Source organism: Larus michahellis, chromosome 3 (assembly GCF_964199755.1).
Source record: "Larus michahellis chromosome 3, bLarMic1.1, whole genome shotgun sequence".
Taxonomy (NCBI): Eukaryota; Metazoa; Chordata; class Aves; order Charadriiformes; family Laridae; genus Larus; species Larus michahellis.
Window position 1 is genome coordinate 37,739,033 of NC_133898.1, and position 22,930 is coordinate 37,761,962.

General features: G+C 37.7%; 1 protein-coding gene across 7 annotated transcripts in view; it reads left to right on the forward strand.

Moving 5' to 3' along the window:
- Positions 1 to 15,273: 15,273 nt before the first annotated feature.
- The window catches only part of KIF6 (kinesin family member 6), a 179,959-nt gene continuing 172,302 nt past the window's right edge, over positions 15,274 to 22,930 (forward strand). For all 7 annotated transcript variants that reach the window (XR_012586107.1, XR_012586108.1, XR_012586109.1 and 4 more), the window contains exons 1-3: positions 15,274 to 15,372; positions 16,357 to 16,466; positions 19,753 to 19,827. Coding sequence is in view for 2 of the 7 variants with exons in the window: in XM_074579707.1 (XP_074435808.1) it covers positions 15,307 to 15,372; positions 16,357 to 16,466; positions 19,753 to 19,827 (251 nt within the window). In the remaining 5 variants the exon portion in view is untranslated. The remainder of the gene's footprint in view (positions 15,373 to 16,356; positions 16,467 to 19,752; positions 19,828 to 22,930) is intronic.

Genomic DNA, 22,930 nt, shown 5'->3' on the forward strand with positions numbered 1-22,930 from the left:
CACTGAACAGCTATGACTCTTTAGAAAAGAGACAAGTACTACTTCCGTATTATTTTCACAAACACTACACAGAATTGGGACTTAAATCCCATGAATACCAAGACTGGCAAATGAGTTTTACAGCCTCTTTAAGACAGGAGATAGCTATGAAGAAGTATCTTGCAGGCAGCTACCAATTCTGACTTTGGTGAAGATGCTGAGAGGGAGTGTGTCAAAGGAATGGGCCAGAGCAGATGAGTGGATCGATCTGAGTCTGGACTCTTTTGTCTCATCATTTTTAAACAGCAGCAGACACAGAGACCAGAACTGAGCTTAAAAGACCAGAGGAAGCTTAAATAAATTTGAACCGTACAGGAAAAGAAAAAAGGGGGCTTAAAATTGTCCCTGGAGCACAAGAAGGAAAAGAGGTATCTCACTAGGGTAAGTGCAGGGTTATACTACGTAATGGGATGGCTCTTGTGTTTCACACAATAAAAACCCATCCAAAACTTTACTAAAACCCGATGAACTGGAAACTCTAAAAAAATAAACCAGAATAAGAATTCTCATATGTCTAAACCCACTGATCTCATGAATCCCAAAATGTGTTCCTTAGGATCCCAAAGTAGTTTGAAATAAACAAAGCTGGGATGCTCAGCACATTCGAAGGAAGATACGACATATTGTCAAATGTGCTCTAAATTAGTCTAATTTATTCTTCTTTATAGAAGAAGACATACCATTGATGAAAATTAGCACTGGTGAACCAGTTTGGATAAAACTTTGTAACCATTGTCACACGAGAAGACAATCTTTCTTTCATTTGTCATTTCCTTTGATTATTTTAAGTATAGACAGAAAGGCAACAGGCTTTAACAAATAATAACTTTTTGTGTTATTTCATAAAATTTATGTCATAAAAGTTGTTACTAGAAGATTCTTGTCCTGATTAGGTACAGGAATTACCTAAAAACTAAAAGTTTTGTTCCTGCACTTTTTTTTTTACTTTTTTTTTTTTTTCAAATTAATTTGCCAGAATCCAGGAAGGTGTAACAATTTAATTAACTACATTTGGATCAACTCAGTCAAGACATGAAAGCGGCAGTGTGTGTAAAACACACACATATGTTTCAGTCTCTTTGACAGAGTTCTTCATTTCTCTGGGCCTGTTTCTTCACCTGGAAAATGGGAATTACAGAACTGAGTCCTTCACGTGGATGCTGTGAGATTAATCTCATTCCTGTTGTAAACATCTGTGAGCTCCTCAGACCGGAAAAACTGAAGAACAACAAATTTATCCAGTGCTTGTGCCTCTGATACACAAGTGTGGATGAGATGTTGAACAATAATCTTACAGGAAGATGCTCCTTGCTTCACCATTCTCTGTTCTTGGATTACCTGATTTGACAGGGTTTCAGATAATTTGTTTCACATGGGCAAAAGACAACAACAAAGCAATTATTTCTGATGATTGTGTTTGTCTTCCTGAATACCTGGGTAGCAGGAAAATTCTTTTGAGTAATACAAGGAAATGACAAATACTTTTCTGTATGCATGTCATGTCATGTTAAACTTACATAAGTTACATGGAATTAGCTTAGAGAAAATCACTGGATGGATGTAATTACATAAGTCTTCATACACTTTTTAGATTTGGTATGCTAAACGTATTGTTTCTTAGCACAGAAAAGATGCATACTCAAGGCAAGTGTCAGAAAACAAAAACAGTCAAATGGATGCACAAAATATAAGATCTTGCTTTTCAGAGACTAGACTTATTTAAACAGTTCTCAAATACACAAGTGGAGAAGGCAGTAACAGTGAATCCCACCCATCTCTCTTGATACAATTTCCAAAATTCAGAAATAAGCCCTCATTCTTGCTGTGAGGAGGAAAGGGCTGCCAGCTTGCAAACAGCTTAGCCAAGCCTGCTACAGTTCTCTGCACATTCCTCACCAACCATTACAAAGTTCTTCCTGCAGGACTTCTATACAGTGAGAATGAAATGCTGGTGCAGGTGAGAATTGAATACGGAAAATTTCTGGATCTACTGGTACAAATTCACAATGCAGATAGACAAGCTGAAACTCTGCAGCACAGATACCTCGTACTATTCTTCTCAAAAAAGATGATAGAGAACATTTAATATAGATTTCCTTCTGAAAAAAAAACACTCATTTCCATTCTCAGAAGTATTTTTATGTCAACGCAGAGAATTTTATGGATAAGAACTATGCTTTCATAGTTGAAGAGGCACTGTCTGGCTCATGACTCTTTTTAACAGCAAGCATCGTACCTGATGCTACAAGATATTATTAACAACAAAAAAGCAAATGTTTCCTCATCAAACATTAATAGCTTCGAATTGGCAAACGGTATAGATAGATAGATGTATCTGTTTTGCTTAATGTTTTATTGAAGAATTAAGATGCTAAAATGGCAGGATGACAGAGACTGAGACATAAGCAGTACCAGCAGTGATCTGGGCCAGGCTTGAGTAAAGGACGGATATAGATAGAGCTATGAGGGTACCACATAAGGGTTAAGAGGATTAAGGTTAGAGACTTCACTGGCTAATGTCTGGGACTCCAAAGTATAAGGTGGAGTTGGGAGAAAGAAAAAGGCAGGGCCAGAAAAAGTTCAGGTAGTGGGTAAAAAGGACCCTGGCTGAGTAGGCAGAAAAACAATTCAGGATGAAGGTTCTGGGACACATTTATGAAGCAAAAAGGGACTGTCTGGGTTCCCTTATACATATAATTGGTAGGATACTCCGCAGATCAAGTTCATGTGGGAGTCTTCAGCAAGCGTGGATTATAAAGCCTTCACTGTCAAGGAAAATGATTATGGAACTGGTTATACCTTACTTAGGCATAAGCGGGGCTTAGTAGTAATCAAATGGCAAACTGATACATTCTCTAGAGGACTTCTTTTGGGGTCTATTTGCTCCGTCTTTTGTTCATTTTTTTATGAAAACACAAGTTGCTCAGAAGAGAAATGCTCGAAGCTTCTGAATACTCAATGGTCTATAGTTGACATATATATAGTCATGAAATATAATGTTAATTATAAGAATTATAATATTATAAAATCATAATAATAATATTATATGGTTGCAGGCAAAAGGCATTTTCTAAAGTCTTAAACATATGATAAAATAAAAATAATGCCATCTTAAATGATTTGAAAAAACACATTGAGAGCTGAAAGGTAGGCACGGACAGTGAACCTGCAGGAAGAGAATAGATTCATTGTGCGGGGACTGATGAACAGTAAATCACAACTATTGACTAACAAATTATCAACTAAGTACTGGCATGGATATGTCGCTTACTTGAAAAAGATGGATGAAAACACTTTTGCTTCCTCACCATCTCTGAAACCTGATGAAAACTGCTCTATATTACACCGAGTCACAGTAGCCCTCAGAAGCCATTCCAGAAGTGCAGGACCACTGGAGTGCTGTAATGTTTGGAAGCAGTAGAGGGGATCACAATTGAGTGGATTCCTTCATGTAGAATCAAGCCCTCTGAGGATAATTAATTTATCTGAGAGACTTGTCATAAGCATCCTCAGAAACTAGGAATGTTAAAGCAATCCAAATGCAGGAGAATAATTAGGAATTGGTGAATGAAGTATTTTGTGAAACTTTGTGCTGGCAGAAGAGCCAAAGCAGCTAACTAGGGCAAGGATATGTTTTTGGCAACAAATAGCTTGACCGGCTTCTTTTCTTCACACTGCTGTTACCAGTCTGATTTTGTTAATATCTGTAAATCTCTTTGAGATCTTCCAATGGAATTTACTATGCAAGTTTTCAAAAAATCTTATATAAGACAAAAGTTACAGTGCCAGAATATATACAATGAATCTATGGGAAATCATCATTCTTCCATGTTTCAAGAATTGTTTGACAAGTTTTTAAATTATTTCTCTGCGAACTGGTCTGGCTTAAATGTGTTTATCCTTTGCCTTTTGTTAGCTCATGTTTGCATTTACTGTCCATTAATAATAGACGAACACAACATCCTAAGGTACTTGATTCTTTTATGAACTGCAGATAATTCCACATTTCAGTCCTACATAACATCAACAGCATAGGGAAAAATGGAATGTGGCAAGAAGCCCAGGAAAAGGCAAGTTGAGTTGGATTGGGAATTAGCTGGAAGTACAATAATCCTGCAAGCCAATATTCATTAAGTAATTTTATGTGCAGTGGAAGAAAATGATGGTACACACTTGGCACCTGGAGACTTTAAAATGCTAAGAAAAATATTGCAATAACTGTACAAATTGGTTAACAATTGTTAATACAAAGCAATTATTTCTGAGGTGCCTCATACCGACGTGATTCATTTTTACACAGCGTTATTCTGAAACTCCAATAAATAATCTAAAGGATTCCTTATCAGACAGTCTAGCTGTTTTCTGAGATATTATACAATCCTTCCTATCATTTTTTTTCTCTTGCAGCCATCATTTGGAATACATTCAAATCACATTCACGTCAGCAACGTGGGATTAAGCTTCTAGAGGTGCTTGAGCGTACATTAGGGCCTAGATAAGGCCTATGAGGGCACGCAAAAACATCACAACTGTAAAATAAGAATTTAACATGTTCAGTAACTACTAATAAAAGCAGTTAAAAACCAGTGTTCTTAAACTGCCCTTCTGGATTAAATGCATATGTTTTTATGCTATTTAAACTGAGCCAAAATAACACTACCCACTTCCAAGATAAAATGGTTAATTCCTTTTGTGGTTCATGATTTGCACCAAACTGTATGTTTTACTTATACAACTTTTCTGATAAACCATTCAATGGATACTGCAAATAATATGAGCTCCATTGAAAGATAAATGCTATATTGCTAGTAACAATTTAGTTTGTTAAACTAGCCATGTAACTCACCTAGAAGGAGAGTTTCTTTCTCTTTAAATCATTCAAATCATTCTCTCAAGTAGGATTATTGGAGTCTCCCATTTGACAATGATCAATCCTACTCCATATATCTGGGTTTCTGTTCATTAGTGAAAAAGGTATTATTTACCTGAAAGTAGGCAGTACACAGGGATTTGGTTTTGGTTTTTTTCCTTTTTCTTTTTCTTGTTCATTTCTTGTTCATGCGTCTCAGTGGATCAGACTTGATCTCTGTAAACACAAGAACTCTTGTTGGTATCCCTTACACATCTCACTCGATTTATACAATTGGAAAAGTGTTTCTCTTTTGTTTTTCACTAAATTATAGCTTCTTCAATGACAGTAACTGTTAAAAATCTTATCTGTTATGTTAAAAGCGAGTATCTACGTGCTAGTCATTTGCAAGAAAAATTATGTTCTGAAGAAAATCTCAGAAATGAATACATGTACTGACGAAACTCGTTATTCATGGAGGCAATCTGATATATATATTGACTTATGTTTTCAAATATCTATCTAGTACTTGATGTTTATTAGCTTCGTAAAAATCTGACTGGAGTGTGTACAAACCACTGCCCTCTCCTGGGGGTGACAGAACAATGCAAACTTGAGCAAAAACTACAGAGCTCGATTTTGTCACAGTATCTCAAGTAAAAGATACACTATTAGATTAATAATAACTTAACAAGAGCAAATGCTCTGGTATATATTTGTCAAATAATCTTCAAGGTCTTTAGAAACCTTACTTTCTGAAACAAGGATTCACAGTATATAGACTGTTGTCAAATTTATAACTCACCATCTTGGTTATAAACAACTTAAGAAAGATCAAAACTGTTGACAGTGTTTACAATAAGACTTTGATTCAGAGAAAAAATAATGGAGATAAAGTGCAGTACAATTATTAACTTACAAAAGACGGTTTATTCTGTTTTCAACTTTGGCCAATTTACCTCTGTGTTCTTCAGTCATACGTGAAAAACAGGTAAAACACATATCGTTTCTGCTTCTAATCTTAGAGTCCTAGATTCAGCCTTAATTTGAAGAGGATTTCTTCCAAATGCAAGAGAACTGAAACTCACTAATTTGTACATGCTTGGGGATTCTTAAATGAAAGAAGCTATGAAAGTCTAAATGACTAAATACATAATCCATGGCCAAGATAGAGATGTAAGATCTGCATTAGGTAAATGAACATTTTGTATTTTACTTAGTCAGGAAGTCTGCCTCTTCGTTGGCAAATAACTGATGTCTGTAGTCCCTGGTTACCAACCATTACCCATTTATAATATTTCTCAACTGCAGACACACATCAGCATGTGACAAAATCACCCAGTCTTAAATGCATCTGGCACTTGAGACTTGAATGAGCAATAGTAGTTGGCTTATTTTGAAGTAAAAACTGGATGTTAGGAAAAAACAATCAAACTAAAACTTTTTTCCTTCACTACTTGAAAATATGTAGTCTTATAAAAAGAAAAAAAAAGACTATAAATACTGTTGCAATGTGCTTAAATAACAGCTATTCTTTGGTTTCAAACAGTTCAAGAGCACTTCTTAATTTTACATTGCTTTGATGTTAGCGTTCTGCAAGTCTTTTTTTTGGTTGTTGTTAGTTTGGAAAGACTACTTTCCATAACTATTGGGATGCTGTAAGCTTCAGTAACAGCATGCATATATCCCACCTATTCACAGAATACAGGGGGGGAAACAGTATTCAAAACCAAAGTCTGGGAAAACCAGCTACTTTGCAAATGACAGCACATGAATACAGCTGCACTGATTTCTGTGTTGTCCAGTTTGCCCCTTGTTTACAACAGTATGCAAATACATGGAAAGTTTAGCGAGAAGGTTGGTCTTGGTCTTTTAAGATATTCAATGGCTTGATACTGAAGACACCAGTTTCTCTGGCTTCACTGCAGGCTGTGCTTGCACAATTGGACACATTGCTCAATTTCTCCATGTCTTAATTTTCTCCTCCAACAAAAATGCATGTACCAACTCTGCAGCTAAACGTGTTAATGTATGGCATGCCTGCCTGGAGTGTATTATATTCATGTTGAAGCAACAGTGAGCCTGTATAAGTACTTATATATGTTCATTATGGCAGCTTCTTGAGATCAGCGTACCCAGGAATTACAGTTTACCTTAGTTTTAGCTATGCTATGCTACTTAGATTATGATGCAAACTTTCGCCTTCTTATAGATGGTGTTCTCTTCTTTTACAACTCCATCTCATTCTTGATACAAAAGTTTCTCATCTGCTTACCTACTCAAGCACTAGTCACCCCATCCTAATCCCTCTTCTGATGAGATCAACTATCATCCTTCTGTATTTTTCTTCATTACTCACTCCTGTGTCTCTTCACTCTCCTCACACTAAGACCACGCTTCAGTCTTTTCTGTTCAAATAAACAGGCAGAACAAAAAGCCCTCGAGTGGTCTGCTACCTTTGTTTCCCTTTGCCTCCAAAATAATACTTCATTTTCCTCTGTGCTTTTCTTTTTCACGTTACCTAAAACATGCAGCTTATTTTTACTGGCTGGACTTCTCCAGCCAGTAACTATATATATATATAAAATATAATATATTTTATATATATATATTTTTTATATATATATATATTATAGAGCTTCCTTCAGTATACCTCCCTGCATCATGCCCTCTGTTTTCACTTAATGGTAATTTTGAAACTGAAATCCAGGCCTTTATCCTTACCCTTTTGAATTACAAAACTTAATTTTACTCCATGGCTGTAATCACCTTCCATCACATTGTCGTATTTTCCTTCTATCTCGCCCCAATGAATGAAATCCTCTGTCCCCTCTCACCCCACACACAGACTCTTAGAATGCTGTTGCTAAAATCATCCTTTCAGTTATCACTCAGATTATGCTGCAGGTAATTGTGCCTCCTCCAGTAACTCTCCCTTCTTTATTACATTACTTGATTTGTCTTTAAGGTCCTTGTCCGTTCTGTAACACCTTATTCATGACCAAGTTGCAGGTAGGTTTCTGTCTATGATCAATCAATAGTATCAGCTTCATGTTACACTTTCAAACAAATCTTGCCCTGCTTTCTGCTATGCCAGTTTTCACTCCTAAAAAAAAATACTCTTCACTAAAATCTGTAAAATTACAGAACTCTCTTTCTTTAAATCCTCTTTACAGTAATGTCTGTACAACAGCTTGATAGGAGAATCCTAGGCTCTGACTATTGTGCTAATACTGTCCACGTTGTTTCTTTTTATTTTCCTCTTTTCCTGCATTGCCTCCTGTCCTAAACTTGGATAGCACAAGCTGTTTGATACAGGGACATTTCTCCTTTTTTTTTTTTTTTTTAACTCTAAACTTACACAGTGCCCAACAAAGCTTCTAATCCACGACTTCAATTTCCAAGATTTATTACAAATCAATGATGACTAATAATTATGTTTCATAATGTTCTGTTGAAACAGATGGGATTGTAATCCTTTTCAAACAAGAGCAGACAGAAACTAGTTATATGATGACTATGAAAGGAATTATTTGTTGAGCAGAACTGAACACAAGAATCTAAATTTCTCACCAGTTTTCAGATCAAAAAACCTCAAAACCCCACAGCCTTTTCTACTCATGGTCACCTAGCATTTTATCTGTCCCTTGATCAGAGACAAATCAATAATGGACTTCGGAAGGTTTCATGACAAAATAATAAATAAGAAAAACTATAATGCTAAAGATAAATGTGGGAGGGAGGTAGAGAAAATTATGAAAATAACATCAGCATTGCATTAGAAGCATGTTAATGTCTCCTGCTAACACTTCTTACATTGTAGTTTCCAACAAAGGATGCAGTTTACCATTTAGAAGGTGGAAAAAAAAAAAAAAGAAAAAAAACAACTTGGAAAAAAGATTTGTTGCCTGTTGCAGTCCTAAGGATCCCTAAATTCCCCCATGGAATTTTGGTTTACTCTAAAACAGACAAACAAATAAATACACATATGTACACACGTATGCATATACATGCCCTCAGGAGGATATTTTAAGATTTTCTGTCTTGGCTGAGTCTACCAAGACATACATTTTTAGGAAACATAGAAATGTGCTTGGTAAGAATGTCAGAACAGCAGTGAAATTTTAAGGTACTTTCCAAATGTGACTCTAACATATGTGAAGATGTAGCACTGTTCTCTAAGAAAGATTGCAACAGAAGCCTAAAAGACAGAAACATCCCTGCTCTTCTCACAGGGCTGGACTATTAAATGCTGAAAAAGGCAGTTTACATAAATTTACATTTTAATACTGAACACATAAGCAGCAAAACCAAAGGTTATAGGGCTTTGTGATGATACCTGAAATATTTAAAAATATTGCTACAACTTTTTCACATTCCATTCACATATAGAAACACAAGCTTCTATATTACCACACCTTTTACAAATATAGGTTGTACTCTTTCTGGCAGAGCTCCTATAACATACTTAACAGATATTATAAATAAATTTAGGCCAAGTTTCAGATCTTAATTTCTGGTCATTTAAGAAGGGTTTCTGGTCATGTAGAAGATACACATTTGGCACTAACGTCTCCAGGAGTTGTATGAGGAAACAAACTCAGACTTTGGCAAGAGTTTTGGCCCTTCATCCTGTCCAGTTGATCTATGGAAAGATTTTAATGTTTTAGCTTCTAATCATTATCTCAGCCAAACGGCATGACAGTTGCCAAGAACAAGGAAAGTCTATGAAAAGTAAAACTTTGGGAAAAAAAAAAAAGAAAGGACTTGAAAGTTTGGGCTATTATAAAACTTACAAGGCTGTTTATTTGGAAGCATATTAAGTTGCTAGGTGACATAATGGAGCACAAGTCCTTGAACTGCCAGCTCCAGTATATAATATGACCCGTAATATTTTTTTAATCAGAAGAAAACTACAACAGTAAAGGCAGACAATTAGTTGTGATGTTGTAATTATGAATTCAAAATGCAATGTCTGACCTTTTTAAAACATGTAATTGCCAGATCTTGTAACTCATACAGTCACATAATTGTTTCAAGCCTATAGGTTGCTTGTGTTCTGTATTGCACTTCCTCAAGTACTGGAGCTGAAGAAAGTTTGACACTTACATCTGAGCTTTAGCACACATGAAAATGCTGAAAATTCTACAAGTACAAGGTAATTTCCTAGGAAAGACAGAAAAAAGATCTTAAACACAGTAAATTCAAAGCAAACCAAAACTTTTCAGGCCTCCAGCATAAGATGCAATCTCTAGAGCAGTACGTTATCTGTAACAGTTAGCTGTCACCTTCAGGCTCCTTTTTCCAAGACTTTCATCAAAACTCTAGGAAATACAAATGGTGAAAACAGTTCTTTTTGCTTGGTATTAACAGAAAAATGTCCTTCAATTCCTGCACCTTTGTAATCAGCCCTTTACCTCTAATAACATGTCTCTTTTCCAAATCTTCGGAAAATTTTAAAAGCCAAATTAGTTGGCTTTAGCTAGGCTTCAAGAGAAGATCTCTATTAATCAGCAACTCTGTAATTGTGGATTAAAAAAAATTTCTTATGTTCATCATATTCCACTTGCATCTTTCTACCTTACTTTCTCTCAGAGGTTGGAAATCTGCTGTTCCTGTTTTTTTTTTTTTGAAGTGTGAGGATTTTTGCTTCTAGCAAGCACTGGACATGGTTTGTATACTCACCACAGTGGGGCCTCTAATCAAATCCTTGCTCGTATGCAAATTAAGTTACATCATGGACTAGTGAAGAGACTGAGAAAGATTAATATCTCTTTGAAAATGAAAGTTTTGTGTTATTTTGTGTGTTTTTTGTTATTGTTACTTGGGCTATTTTTACAGCTTCAAACAAAAAAATAAGTTTATTTAATCCATTAGCTTTTAAATGTACAGAATAGCTTCTGTCCCCATATATACCTGTACATACTACTTTGATAATTTATATATTTTTTCTGTAAAAAGAACACTGATTTAGAGACTATTTCGCCATGACTAATGCCTATGATGATGTAGCAGTCATATTAATACCTACATTACTTCAGCAAATACTAGGAGATAGTAAGTATTATTACAAGATATTAGGATATTAGGTGTTTTGATAGGTCTCTATATATCCATTCTCAAATGCCTATCTCTCAAGAGTTGCAAAAGTGGGAGCCTGATACTCTTTTATCTTCCACAATGGCACAAATTTTGCCTTACTTGACACTTTTCAAACCTTAATACAAAAATACACACATATAAACTAGTTCTAAATCAAGGACACAAAAAACTAGAGGTTATCTAGCTTGAAACTGGAAGTATCTTTAAAGCTATGAAATCTGACCTTTTGTATAACACACAACATAAAACTTTGTCCATTAATTCCTAAAGGAAATCAATACTTTCTTATTGAACTTGAATCTCTCTCAAGGACAAAATGAACCCTTTTGAAACTGCTTTGAATCTTATACAGTGCTTATCAGCACTTCTTGTTCCTAAGCACAAGAGAAGCTGCATTCAACATACTGAAATAAGCGCAGATAACACCTAACGTCATTCTTAAGTTGCTGGAATGATTCAACCAAGTAAGGAAAAGTTTTGTCATTTCTTTTCTTTCTTGACCATAATTGAGTCTATGGGTTTGCCTTAAAAGGTGAGATAAAATGCTTTACCAATTCTTAACCTCCAAGCACCTCAGCCTTCTAGTGAGCAGTAGAGATACTGTTCTCTTAGAAGCAGCAAACAACTTTCTTTGCTGCCACTGCTACATTATTTTGAACTTTGGATTTAAATATCTCAGGAGTTCTACATGAAAATGGAAACTACCGTGTTGAGATTTATAAGAACCATATTCAGTTTCTTACTGTCTTCTGTACTGGACAGCCAGAACTAGACAAATACCTTAGAGACTAGGAAAATGACAGTCAGTAAAACAAGAAAGGTTGATTTCCTACAGGTGAAATGAAGACTTATAGATGCATAATAAGACAAATAACCAAGCTGTGGAAGTTTTTCGACTTGGAGATATTTATATTATATTTTCTGGGAAAGGTACAACTGTTCACTGATCTAATTAGAAGCACTGTATGCCTCGTAGCTTTTCAAATTATAAAGTTGACTAAAGGTTCCCTACAGCCTAAAAATTATAACTGAGAGCATGGGTTTTTTAACAAATTTCACATTAACCACTGACAGTGACCTTATACAGAAGAAAGATATACATTACACCCAGGCAGGGAGATACTAGCACAGTTAAGGTAACAAAATAAGGTGAACCTCAGTTCCAGCACATGGCTTAGAGGAAGAGAAAGTACTCGCGCTGTCTTTGCCTTCTCATTCTCAGTACGGTTCTAGAAAGACATTTCAGTGTTCTTAAAAATTACTTTTTGGAATAGATGTTCTTGATTTCACCTTCTGGGTCAAAACTCCGCTAATGTAAGTGATCACGTAGCACTGTTTCAGAACTTTATCATGTTTTCTCCAGTATCCAAAGGGACCAATCAAGCACCTAATGCTTTTAATTTTCTTCTGATTTCCAGTGTGCATTTATTCACATTAAAGTATTTCCATCTTTTCTTATGTCTGTCTTATCAGATTCTTTTACTTCCAGATCGATTCCCCATAGTGTATTTATGCACACACATACAGCCTCTCATATTTAGCCTTTACTAGATAAATCTAATCCTACTGGTCTGTTCTCTTACAGCCAAATCTCCATCAGCCTAATCATTCTAGTAGCCCTTGTATTCAAAAACTTGAAGAAATAAAAAGAACTGACCATAAACACACACAATAAGTATGCTGGAGGTCTCACCAGGACCCTGTACAATACTGTGAATGCTTTGTTTCCTTTGTAGGACACATTCACAATTTGTTGAAGAACGACAGCTGCCTTTTTTCACTGGCAGCTGTCATCTGGACATCCACAACCAGAAAATCTTCTAACACTTCTAGCTGAATGGATTCCAAATGGTAGCAGAATGCGTTGTCACTAGTCCACAATCCTGCATGCCTGCCTGATTTTGCAACTTGCACTACATTTAATGGTTATCTATACCTATTCCTAACTAATCCTCATGGTCATTCATCTTCTCCTAGATATCTCGATCCTCTTCAGGACATAAAACTCTCAGCCATGTCATCAGAGTTTAATTAATATACACTCCCATTTTTGGCACAAAGTTATTAATTTAAATATTACATAAGATCAGTCTCCTCACAAAAGTCTAATCATTTCCTTATAGCCCAAGAATCCCTTTTCCTTAACAAACTATAATAGATCACCTTTAACTAGGTTCTCACCCATGCTTCCACTGATCTCCAAACTTCTGCAGTCAACACACCACATACTCCTCTCAGGAATGTTTATTATTTTTATCCATTTTTTACTGGATAATTTTGATGCTCAAATTAATGATGCAGCTCTTGTTGTGCAGAAGGACCAATAAGCCTAGGGAGTACTAATTCTGAGCTGGGTGCCACTGGGCTAACAAGCTGTTCTTGAAGGCAATATATATTGTGGAGCACAACACAGAAGAACTCTAGCATTTCTGCAAGGACAGCTGTGTAATAAAAGGGGTTTTTTAGAATATAATTGGGAGTCCTTTGTGTTATCTTTGTTCCTCTTTTGCTGCACAAGTGACCATTCTACATGTGGCCCAGGATTCCTTCTCCCCAGACAGAAATTCAAACTGGAACCAGCTTGAGTCTGAGATGGCTCATTGGCTTCTCTGTGCAGGCCATATCATATTCAGACTAGTCCTATGCAAACCCCAGCTGGGCGTCTCTCCACTGTGCCACTGGTTCAGAATTTACAGCTCTGACTTAGTGTTAAAGAAGGGCACCTGAACCATCTGCGGATCAGACTGTGTCCCAAAAGCAATATAGTCTCATTCACTCAATTCTATATTTCAACTACTGAACACCACCAGACACGACATGGCTTTCCACACAGCTAACTGCAGTCTTTCAGTGTCCTCTACCCAGTTAATTCACAATTCAGCTAAATAACTGCTGCTAAATAACACAGTTCACTGTTACATTTGCTGGTTTGCAAGCATACTGTACTCTCCTGCATCTGCTTCAATACAAAAACAAACAAAACAACAAAAAAACACAGTTCCTGAATCTTCTCAATTATTTCAGAATTCTGGGCATGAAATTATCAACTCTCCCCTCCCAAATTACCTTCTCCCATTCTAAATTCATTGAATCCTGTGGGTTCTGTTTCCCTCTTGGCTGCAATGATTTCATTCTCACACGTCCTTCCTCACTTCTACCTCTAACATCACCTTCAGCATCCCCATCCCTACTGACAAGGGACAATTTTTTTTGGCAGTTTTGGAGCAATGCTGAGAAGATACTCAGTATTTATTCCATTATCCCATTCCAGTGTCCTGTTTTTCCTTCACTCTCTATTTAATCATCAAGTAATATTTTCCATTTGTTTTCATTTCTACCCTTTTGACTTTTGCACTCGATTTTTGGTGGTGATTAGTCCTTTTCCATTTCATTCCCCGAAGGCTCACTACTTATGCCTCACATGCTTTCTGAGGCAGTCATTTGTTCAGTTGGGACAGGAAACCTTTCCCCTACTGTTTTTCTTATTTAGAATACAAGTCCAACATACTTTTATCATATCTGACTTAAAGAAATTTCTATCCTCTGTAATCAAGTCCCTGATTTTCCACTTAATTTAAATTAGTGGACTTGTAATCACTGTAATCTGATCTTTACCACTATGTCTCACCAAAACTAAGGCCAAAATACCATCGTGTGACCCTTTGGTAACCACTTCACAGAATAACAGGGTTCTACTACTACTTCTGTATAAGTTTAGCTCTGGTAACAAGACAACACCCTCTATGTCCCACTAGCAGTTTTTTTCAGAACCTTTTTTATATTAGATTTTTTTTTAAATCCTGACGTTTTAACTGGTTAACAACACACGCTTCTCTTGAACTGAGGGACCTGACAGGGGTGCTTTCAGCCAGAGGAGGCTGCGTGGGCACACAGGGAACCCTCAGCCCCGCAGGTCCGACAGGGAATTCCCGGTGTGCCAGTGGAGCCATCCACACGCAATACAAACACCGCACCTCCCGCTTGGACAGTGCTTCCAAGCTCCATTTTCTCGCAGCCACGACACCTCAGCTTCGGGGCAAACAGCTGGCGGGGAATTACCATTAATGGCCACGCGGGCAGGCAGCCATCCCTCGCAGAGGGAGCCCGGTTGCTCCCATCTCCTCCAAGCCCCGCTAGGGAGCGAACAGGTGCCCCGCCAAAGCCACCCGAGGGCCATGAGGAAGCTCCGAGGGCGTGAGGTGACGGGGCAAGAGCCGGCCGCGCCTCACAGGGGCCGGCGGCTGCCGCCGCTTCCCGCCCGCCGCGGTGCAGGCTGGGTAGCGTTACCGTTGCTAGGCGGGCGGCGGCGGGCGGCGATGGTGAAGGAAACCATCCGGGTGTACGCCCGGGTGAAGCCGCTGGGCAGGCGGCAGCAGGCGGGGGTAGGACGGGCAGCCGGCTGTTGTGCTGCCGGGGGCGGGGGGGGCGGCTGGGGCGAGCCAAAGGGCGTCCCAAAGGGCGTCCCATCGGGCGGCGTGCAGTGGGGCCGCCCGAAGGCGGCAGGGAAGGGGCAGCGGCCGCGGCCTCCCCCTGCAAGAGGCCCGGCCGCCGTGTGAGGGCTGAGGGGTTTGTACGCGGTCGGGTGCGGAGCAGAAAGCTGCAGCCCTGTACTGTTCTCCGGAGCTTTAAGAAGTTAATAAAACCACGAAGTACGGGAGCTTTGACTGTAATTGTTGGGGAGGCAGTGAGGGACTTCATTCCTGCCTGGTTGTTAGAGGCAGGCTCTGCAGGAAAAAACATTCGGCGCGGGTCACTGGGTTTCTGCAGTTCCACGGTGTTCTGGACATTGGAGGGGAACATGTAGCTCCTAGGCTTTAGCTGTCCTTGCAAAGGATGTTAAACGTAATGAAAACATTCCTCAGAAATAGTGCGTTTAGGTCTCCTTCATTGTCTTCTTGTTTTAAACCATCTCTATGCATTCTGTCGTAGTCTTTCCTAATATATTTCTCCAGTTTTTTTGGAGATGGTTGCAATGGCAGCTGTGCTTTGTTTTTTTTTTTATAACAGCTCGGATATTAAAGTGGTCTAGTAAGCAAATTATGTCAAAGAGGCTACATTTCTGTTTCAAAACTTATTGTAATTTTTACATGGTAACAGAATAGTGTTAGTATGCACTTGTTTTATTGTACAATAGCTGAAGGAGGATCTGCTCATGTATTAAGGGCTTTTGAAGCAGGCAGAACTATTCTGCTTTGCTATGTTGTTTTTCCATACTGATTAGCCATGGTACACCATGCAATTTTGAAATTCGTGTGAAGTTTTCCTTCAGGCAGTTACAGGTGTTAAGCTTACATAAGTGTTATACTTAAGGGCTATTCTGTTCTATTGGTACAAATATTTTGTTAATTCTTAACCGTGCTTTTTAGATTTATTCAGTTGATGACGATGAGAAACCTCTCTCCAGTCTGGAGATTATTGTGCCACGTGATTTAGCAGATGGGTTCATCAATAATAAACGAGAGAGCTACAAGTTCAAGTAAGTAAAAGCCTTATCTTTATGTCTTCAGCCTTTTATGCTTGATATCACTGTGTAGTGATACAGATCTATAGAACCTGGAAAACCCTGTTCTTAAATCAAGCTTTGTGACAGATAGGTTTATTTTTATACAATTCCATTAACAAGAGGAATACTCCAGCATATTATGTTCTGCACCTCAATGAGTTTAAAAGCATTTGAAATAGTTGTGGGGGGTTTTGTCTATCCATTGCAAGTCATTCTACATTTCTAAGCCTCATCTCAAAGATCACATCTTCATTTATCAGTTTTTCCTCTTTTACAGCATGTTTTGAATTTGTGTATGAAAACTGAATGTAGGATTGTGTGCTCTGTTGTGATCTAATGAGTTGACATAGGCTGGCTAAAGATGTCTTGATGTAAAACACTCTGTTTAGAAACTGTGTTTCAGACGTAACCAAAACCCAGAAAGAAAGAAACCCAGAGATTGTTGAAAGAAACAAAACCATAGGTGTAGAATGTAAATATTTTTTAGAAACTAAAAATAAACAATGTCAATCAAATATTTTTATCTTTTCAACAGAGAACTTGGAGGCAACATTTTAAAATTTTGATGACAAAGAAAGCTAGATGTAGCCACCTGACTAGGTTTTGGGTTTTTTCCAAGATGAATATTCTTTATTTTTTATAATGACAAATCAAATACATTTGTTGTTCTACGCTATTAAAAAAAGAGAGCCCCAGATAAACATCTGGAGCTCAGTCTGATGTCATTTTACATGAGCTAAGGAAATCTGTTCTGCTTGGGAAGAGAGGAGCTGTGCTCTCCAACTAGATTAGTATGCAAAACTAGCTTAGGTTGCAGATGCCCAAGCCAGCCGTAATGACTGCTGGGGTGTTTTTTTTTCCTGACTTTATCATTTGTTAAAAAGTCTGTAGAGATGGAATCTGAGAAACACTATGCCTTACTATCCTTCAGACAATGCAAAAATAATGCTATGGAGCAAGCATTTCTTTTTCCTCCATAAAACTCATACTTTCATGCAGTCTTTCTGTCCCATCCTTTCCTCAGACATTATTCTCCTTTGTTCTTACTTTCTTATATGGAAATTCAAACACAATTGTTTGAATGACTCTGCTGATTAAGGATTAGCAGGATAGAATATGTGCCTCTCTTTGTGTATCGCGCTTGTCTGTGATGTACACGCTGCGTAATACCTTGCAGTCCATGGTGCCTTCATATATACCTGGTATCCATAGTGCCTTTCGATATACCTTGTGAAGTTCTGTGTAAGTATACAGTTCCAGATAGGAGGGATAACACAGCGGGGCACAAGCAGTCCAGAAGGTTTCTGGACTGTATTAATGACAACTTCCTAATACATGGTTAAAGAGCCATTGAGAGAAGTCTGCTGCACCTCATAATTGCAAACATGGAAGAACCGATCAGGGATGTGAAACCTGGGGGCAGTCTGAACTGCATTGGCCATGAGATAGTGAAATTCAGGATCTTGAGGGAAAGGAGCAAGGCAAAAAGCAGGATCACAACCCTGGATTTAGGAGAGCAGACTTTGGCCTGTTCAGGGACCTGTTTGAAAGAATCCCATGAGTCACAGCCCTGGAGAGAAGTCCAGGAGAGCCAATTGATTTTCAAGGATCACCTCCTCCGAGCTCAAGAACAGTCCATCCTGATGAGCACAAAAGGACAAAAAGACAGCAGGAGGCCTGCGTGGATGAGCAAGCAGTTCCAGACTAAATACAAACATGAAAAGGAAGTGTACAAGAGGTGGGAGCAGGGTTGGGTGACCCAGGAAGGCTGTCTGAGAAACGGTATCGGGAAGACCTAGGTAAGTGCACAGTGAGGGGAGTTGAAAATGAGCTGAGCTGCTGGGCTCAGAGGGTTGTCATTAGGGGTACAAAGTCCAGCTGGAGAACAGTCACTACTGGTGCAATCAATACGGCGATCCAGTGCTGTTTAGCATTAATGACCTGGGTGATGGGATGTAGTGAAGCTTCAGCGAGTTCACAGACAATATGAAACTGGGAGGGATGGCAGATGCACCAGATAGTTGTGGTGCTGTTCAGAGGGACCTCAAGATGCTGGAGAAATAGGCCAATAGGAATCTTATGAAGTTCAACAAAGTGAAATGCCAAGTCCTACTCCTGGTGAGGAATAACGGGGACAGGCTCAGGATTGAGTGAAAGCCGGTTTGCAGAAAAGAACCTGGAGTCCTGGTAGACAGAAAGTTGAACTTGAGTCAGCTCTACACTATTTGCAGCAAAGGTGGCCAACAGCCTCTGGGCTGCATTAGGCAGAGTGTTGCCAGCAGGTCAAGGGAGTTGATCCTTCCCTTCTAGTCTCCACCAGTGAGATCACATCTGGAGTTCTGTGTCCGGTTCTGGGGTCCAGTAAAGGGACACAAGGATGATTAAGGGACTGGAGCATCTGACACGTGAGGAGAAGCTGAGTGACCTGGGACTGTTTTTCCTGGAGAAGAGAAGGCTCAAGGGGATCTTATCAATGTGTGTAAACAATTGATGGAGAGTGGGGAATGAAAGAAGATGGAGCCAGATGCTTATTAGTAGTGCCCAGTGACAGGACAAGAGTTACGGGGCACAAATTGAAATACAGGAACTATCAAAAAAACTTCTACTGGGGTGTGATCAAATACTGTAACAGGTTGCCCAGAGAGGTTGTGGAGCCCCCATGCGTAGAGATAGTCAAAACCTGACCCTACAGACCCCTGCTCTAGCTGACTATCCTTTGAGCAGGGGGATTGGAACAGATGGTCCCTTCCAACCTGAAGTGTTCTTTGATTCTGTAAGTCAACTGCAGATATTTTATATAGGAGGTGACAAGACTGGGATTGAATTAAATATCTCCTTGTGACTTACAGTAACTGTGCAGCAGAATGAAGGAAGCACTTAAGAAAAAATGTGAGCCTGGCTATACTGGTGGGCTGCTGTATTTTGTTATAGTGTAATCTATTTATCCAGGTTTCAGTGTGATGCCAGTTACAAACACTGATTCTCTTGACAGATTTAGAATACGGTTTATTTTTTTCTAAGCCACATCATTTTATCAGAGGATCTTATTGTACAGATCTTGTCAAAGCAGCCCTGTGTACAGCCTATTTATGTACAATAGCACAACAGCACGCTGTGGTTAAGACTACAGGGAAAACATTGTGCTAAGTTATGTAAGCCTAATGATGTAAACATTGACTATTACAAACACAAACAAAAATATATGAATCAAGTAGTGTTTTGAGAGTCTGAGCAATTATTATTTGCTTAATATTTTCAGATTTCAGAAAATTTTTGATCAAGAGGCAAAACAAGATGTGGTTTTTGACAGCATTGCCAAACCAGTAGCAGAATGGTACGTTGTTGATCTTGTGAGTAATCGGGGTAACACAGGGTCAAAAATAGCTTTCATTGTATTACTTGAAGGAGTGCTGGCAAGTGTTTGTCTCAATGTTGTAAAAGTGGATTGATGTTTTAATTTTCTAAGTACTGACATGTCTGAATCTATGCAATATGCAACAATCCCCCAAGAATTTTATGTATGGTAAAGTTCCATTATTAACTCCTAAAACAGCACTGCTACTTTGCCCCTTTTGTTGCATAGGCATAGAAATCCATGTCTAATTAGTATTTTGTCTGTAATATAAGCTCACTTCCATGCATTAGAAAAATATTCCCTATATAGTTCCATGAAGGAGTAAACCTAATGAAAATCTTATACCCCTGTTTAGTTTTCATTAAGTTAGGGACACTCATGAATTAATACCTGTGGAGATATTCTCAAATTTTGCCCTCATTATTTTTGTCTTAATGGCCAGGGCGGTGATTTTGGCACTGGTTTTGTTTTTCTCCTCCATATAATAATCAAACAATGCTCATATTTTAGAGTTTGCAAAGACAAGCATTTAAGAGTGATGTAGAAGCTCTCTTCATTCATTGCGTGGATTAAATGCCACTCTGAACCACGCAGATTTTCCAGTATGCTGTTTGCTTTGCACCATTTATACCCACATTGCTGAAGTTAGTACTGGTTTTGGTGGGGGAGAAAATCCCACAGTGGATGAAGCAGAATTTCTGCATAATGTTTGTTTGTTTATCAGACTTCCTGCTCAGAATCAAAACTTGTAGTGAGTTTGGAAGTATTACTTTAGGTACCTATTTTTCTCATTCATTTTCTGACCTATCCATTGGTTTAAGCTATGATTCTGCAAGTTATTCTTCAGCCTATTGCACTGCCACATGTTTTGCACCGTAGGAAAATGGACATCCTCAGTTGGACACTTAGTCTTTCTGAAATAGTTATTCAGAATTAAACATTTACCTAGCTCAAGAAAATTTCGTTTTCTTGGTTTTTCCCCTCTATTTACTTCTTCAAAGTCCCACGGAAAGCAGTGACAATGAAGAGCCAGTGAATTTGAAACTTCCCTACAATAAGTTAAATATGCTTTTTGAAAACTAAGTTATATTCTTCTTTCACCCCAAAGGGATTTCCTTACTTATTTGACTGTATAATACATAGCTTCAGGTTAACTACTTTACTTGAAATATTTCTCAGTTTAATGTTGACTGCAGACAAAAACTTCTCTATCTTCTTTGCCTGTGCTTGGAAAAATAAGAGTTAAAACTCTCGTTGTTACATGCTATGGATTGAATTATCCTCAACAAAAACTCAGAGTATCAAAGCTAACTAGTAACAGACTGACTGTTTTTTATTTTTTTTTTCCTTTGGAGTGTTTTGCTAGAATATGGAAAGATTTTCCAGTTGGATAATTCACCTATGCAGTGCTTTAATAAACAGGAAGTGGTATTGTTTTCTTTTCTTTCAGTGTTGTCTTATACAACATTTTTATACATTGATTTGTTCCATTATGTAGAGTTTAGTTTTGCTTTTTAGATATTTTTAAGTAGTGAAATACTATTAAAATCAGTGGTGTTTATGCATACAATTCTCTTCAAATAGCTGAGTCTTTAATGCTAAAATTGATTTAGAAATTCATTATTAACTGAATCAAGACTACTTTCACTTTGAGTGTTATAGCGTCCTTAGTATTGTATTCTAACTGATGTTTTTGTTGTTACTTATAATATTGAAGGATAATCATGCTTGTGTTTTTATAGTATAGTAGCAATACCTGAAGTATGTTCCTTTTTTCTCATCCTCTTCCTTCATTTTTACCCTTCCTTAGGCAAAAATATGTATTTCAAAATGTCTTCATAGTCATGAGGTTCCTTGGCTAATGGAGTCCTTAACTGTGCCTGAAATTTATTTCATCCTGTAGTTCACGACTCAGTTTTCCCTTCCATGGTGGGACAATAAGAACTGTTACTCTGAAAGATTACAGTCTTTCCTAGCAAAGTGTTCTTCGCTATTTGTTTCTTTCTAAGTCAATGTTCTCTTGCAAGGAAAAAACTGTTGAAAATGCACTAATTTCTGTTGTTCAAGTCACTTTACTAAGGGAACAGGTTTTTGTCTATGTATTGACAGGGAAAAGAAATTAGCAGGAAAGTATCACTGAAATAGTTCAGTAACATTTTGAGGCTCTTTGTCATGCACACTTACTGTCACAAGAAAATTCAGTTAGACTTGAATGCTCAGAGAAGAAAATCTTGGGCATTGTTTAAACTAGAAACAGCAATACAGTGTTCAAGATTCTAAAATCTTCCTAGTTTGTTCTTGTATAGATGGAAATTGGATGCAACTTTCTTTTTTCCTTTCTAAGTGTGCTTTCTTTGATGTTGGGCCACTAATTTTCTGTCTTTAAGTCCAGTTACATTGTCATCTTGCCTGTGGTTTCAAAGGCACCAGACATTAGTTCATTTAATTTGCTTCTTCAGTCAGAAGTGCCATCCTCTGTAAACCATTATAAGCATGTGATTTGCTTGATTTTTTTTTTTTAATTTTATTAGTGCTTGAGTCATCTTTTACTTGGTTTCTTTTTATTATTTCTTTGTACTTTGCTCTTTTCCTTTTCATTTTAAATATAAATTCTTGATATTTTTTTTGTGCAGAGCCAACTTGATCTTTAAGAAGCAGCACCAACTCTATTACTCTATCAAAAAATAGACAAAATAAATAACGTTCTTCTTTTACAGTTTTCTAACAATTAAGCATTACTTTAGTCTTAATAACAGAACAAGGATACTCTTATAATGCTTCAAATATTAGTGTTATGATGATTAATGCAATCAGAAATTAAATAGAAAAATCTTACTGCATTGGAATTAGTTTTGTTTCCAGTTCTAATATGGCCAATGTTTTGTCTTGATTTATTAAAGAATAACATTGAAAATATTTTCTCTTCAGATGTATCATGCAAATAAGAAACAGCTCAGCTGTGATGTGATGGCAATCACCTATGTTTTTTTGAAAGATCTGATAGTTTCCAGGATAATACTCCCTTTCCTGCAGATTTTAGTTTCTTCTTGTATGCTGTGTTTATCCTAAGAATTAGCATCTG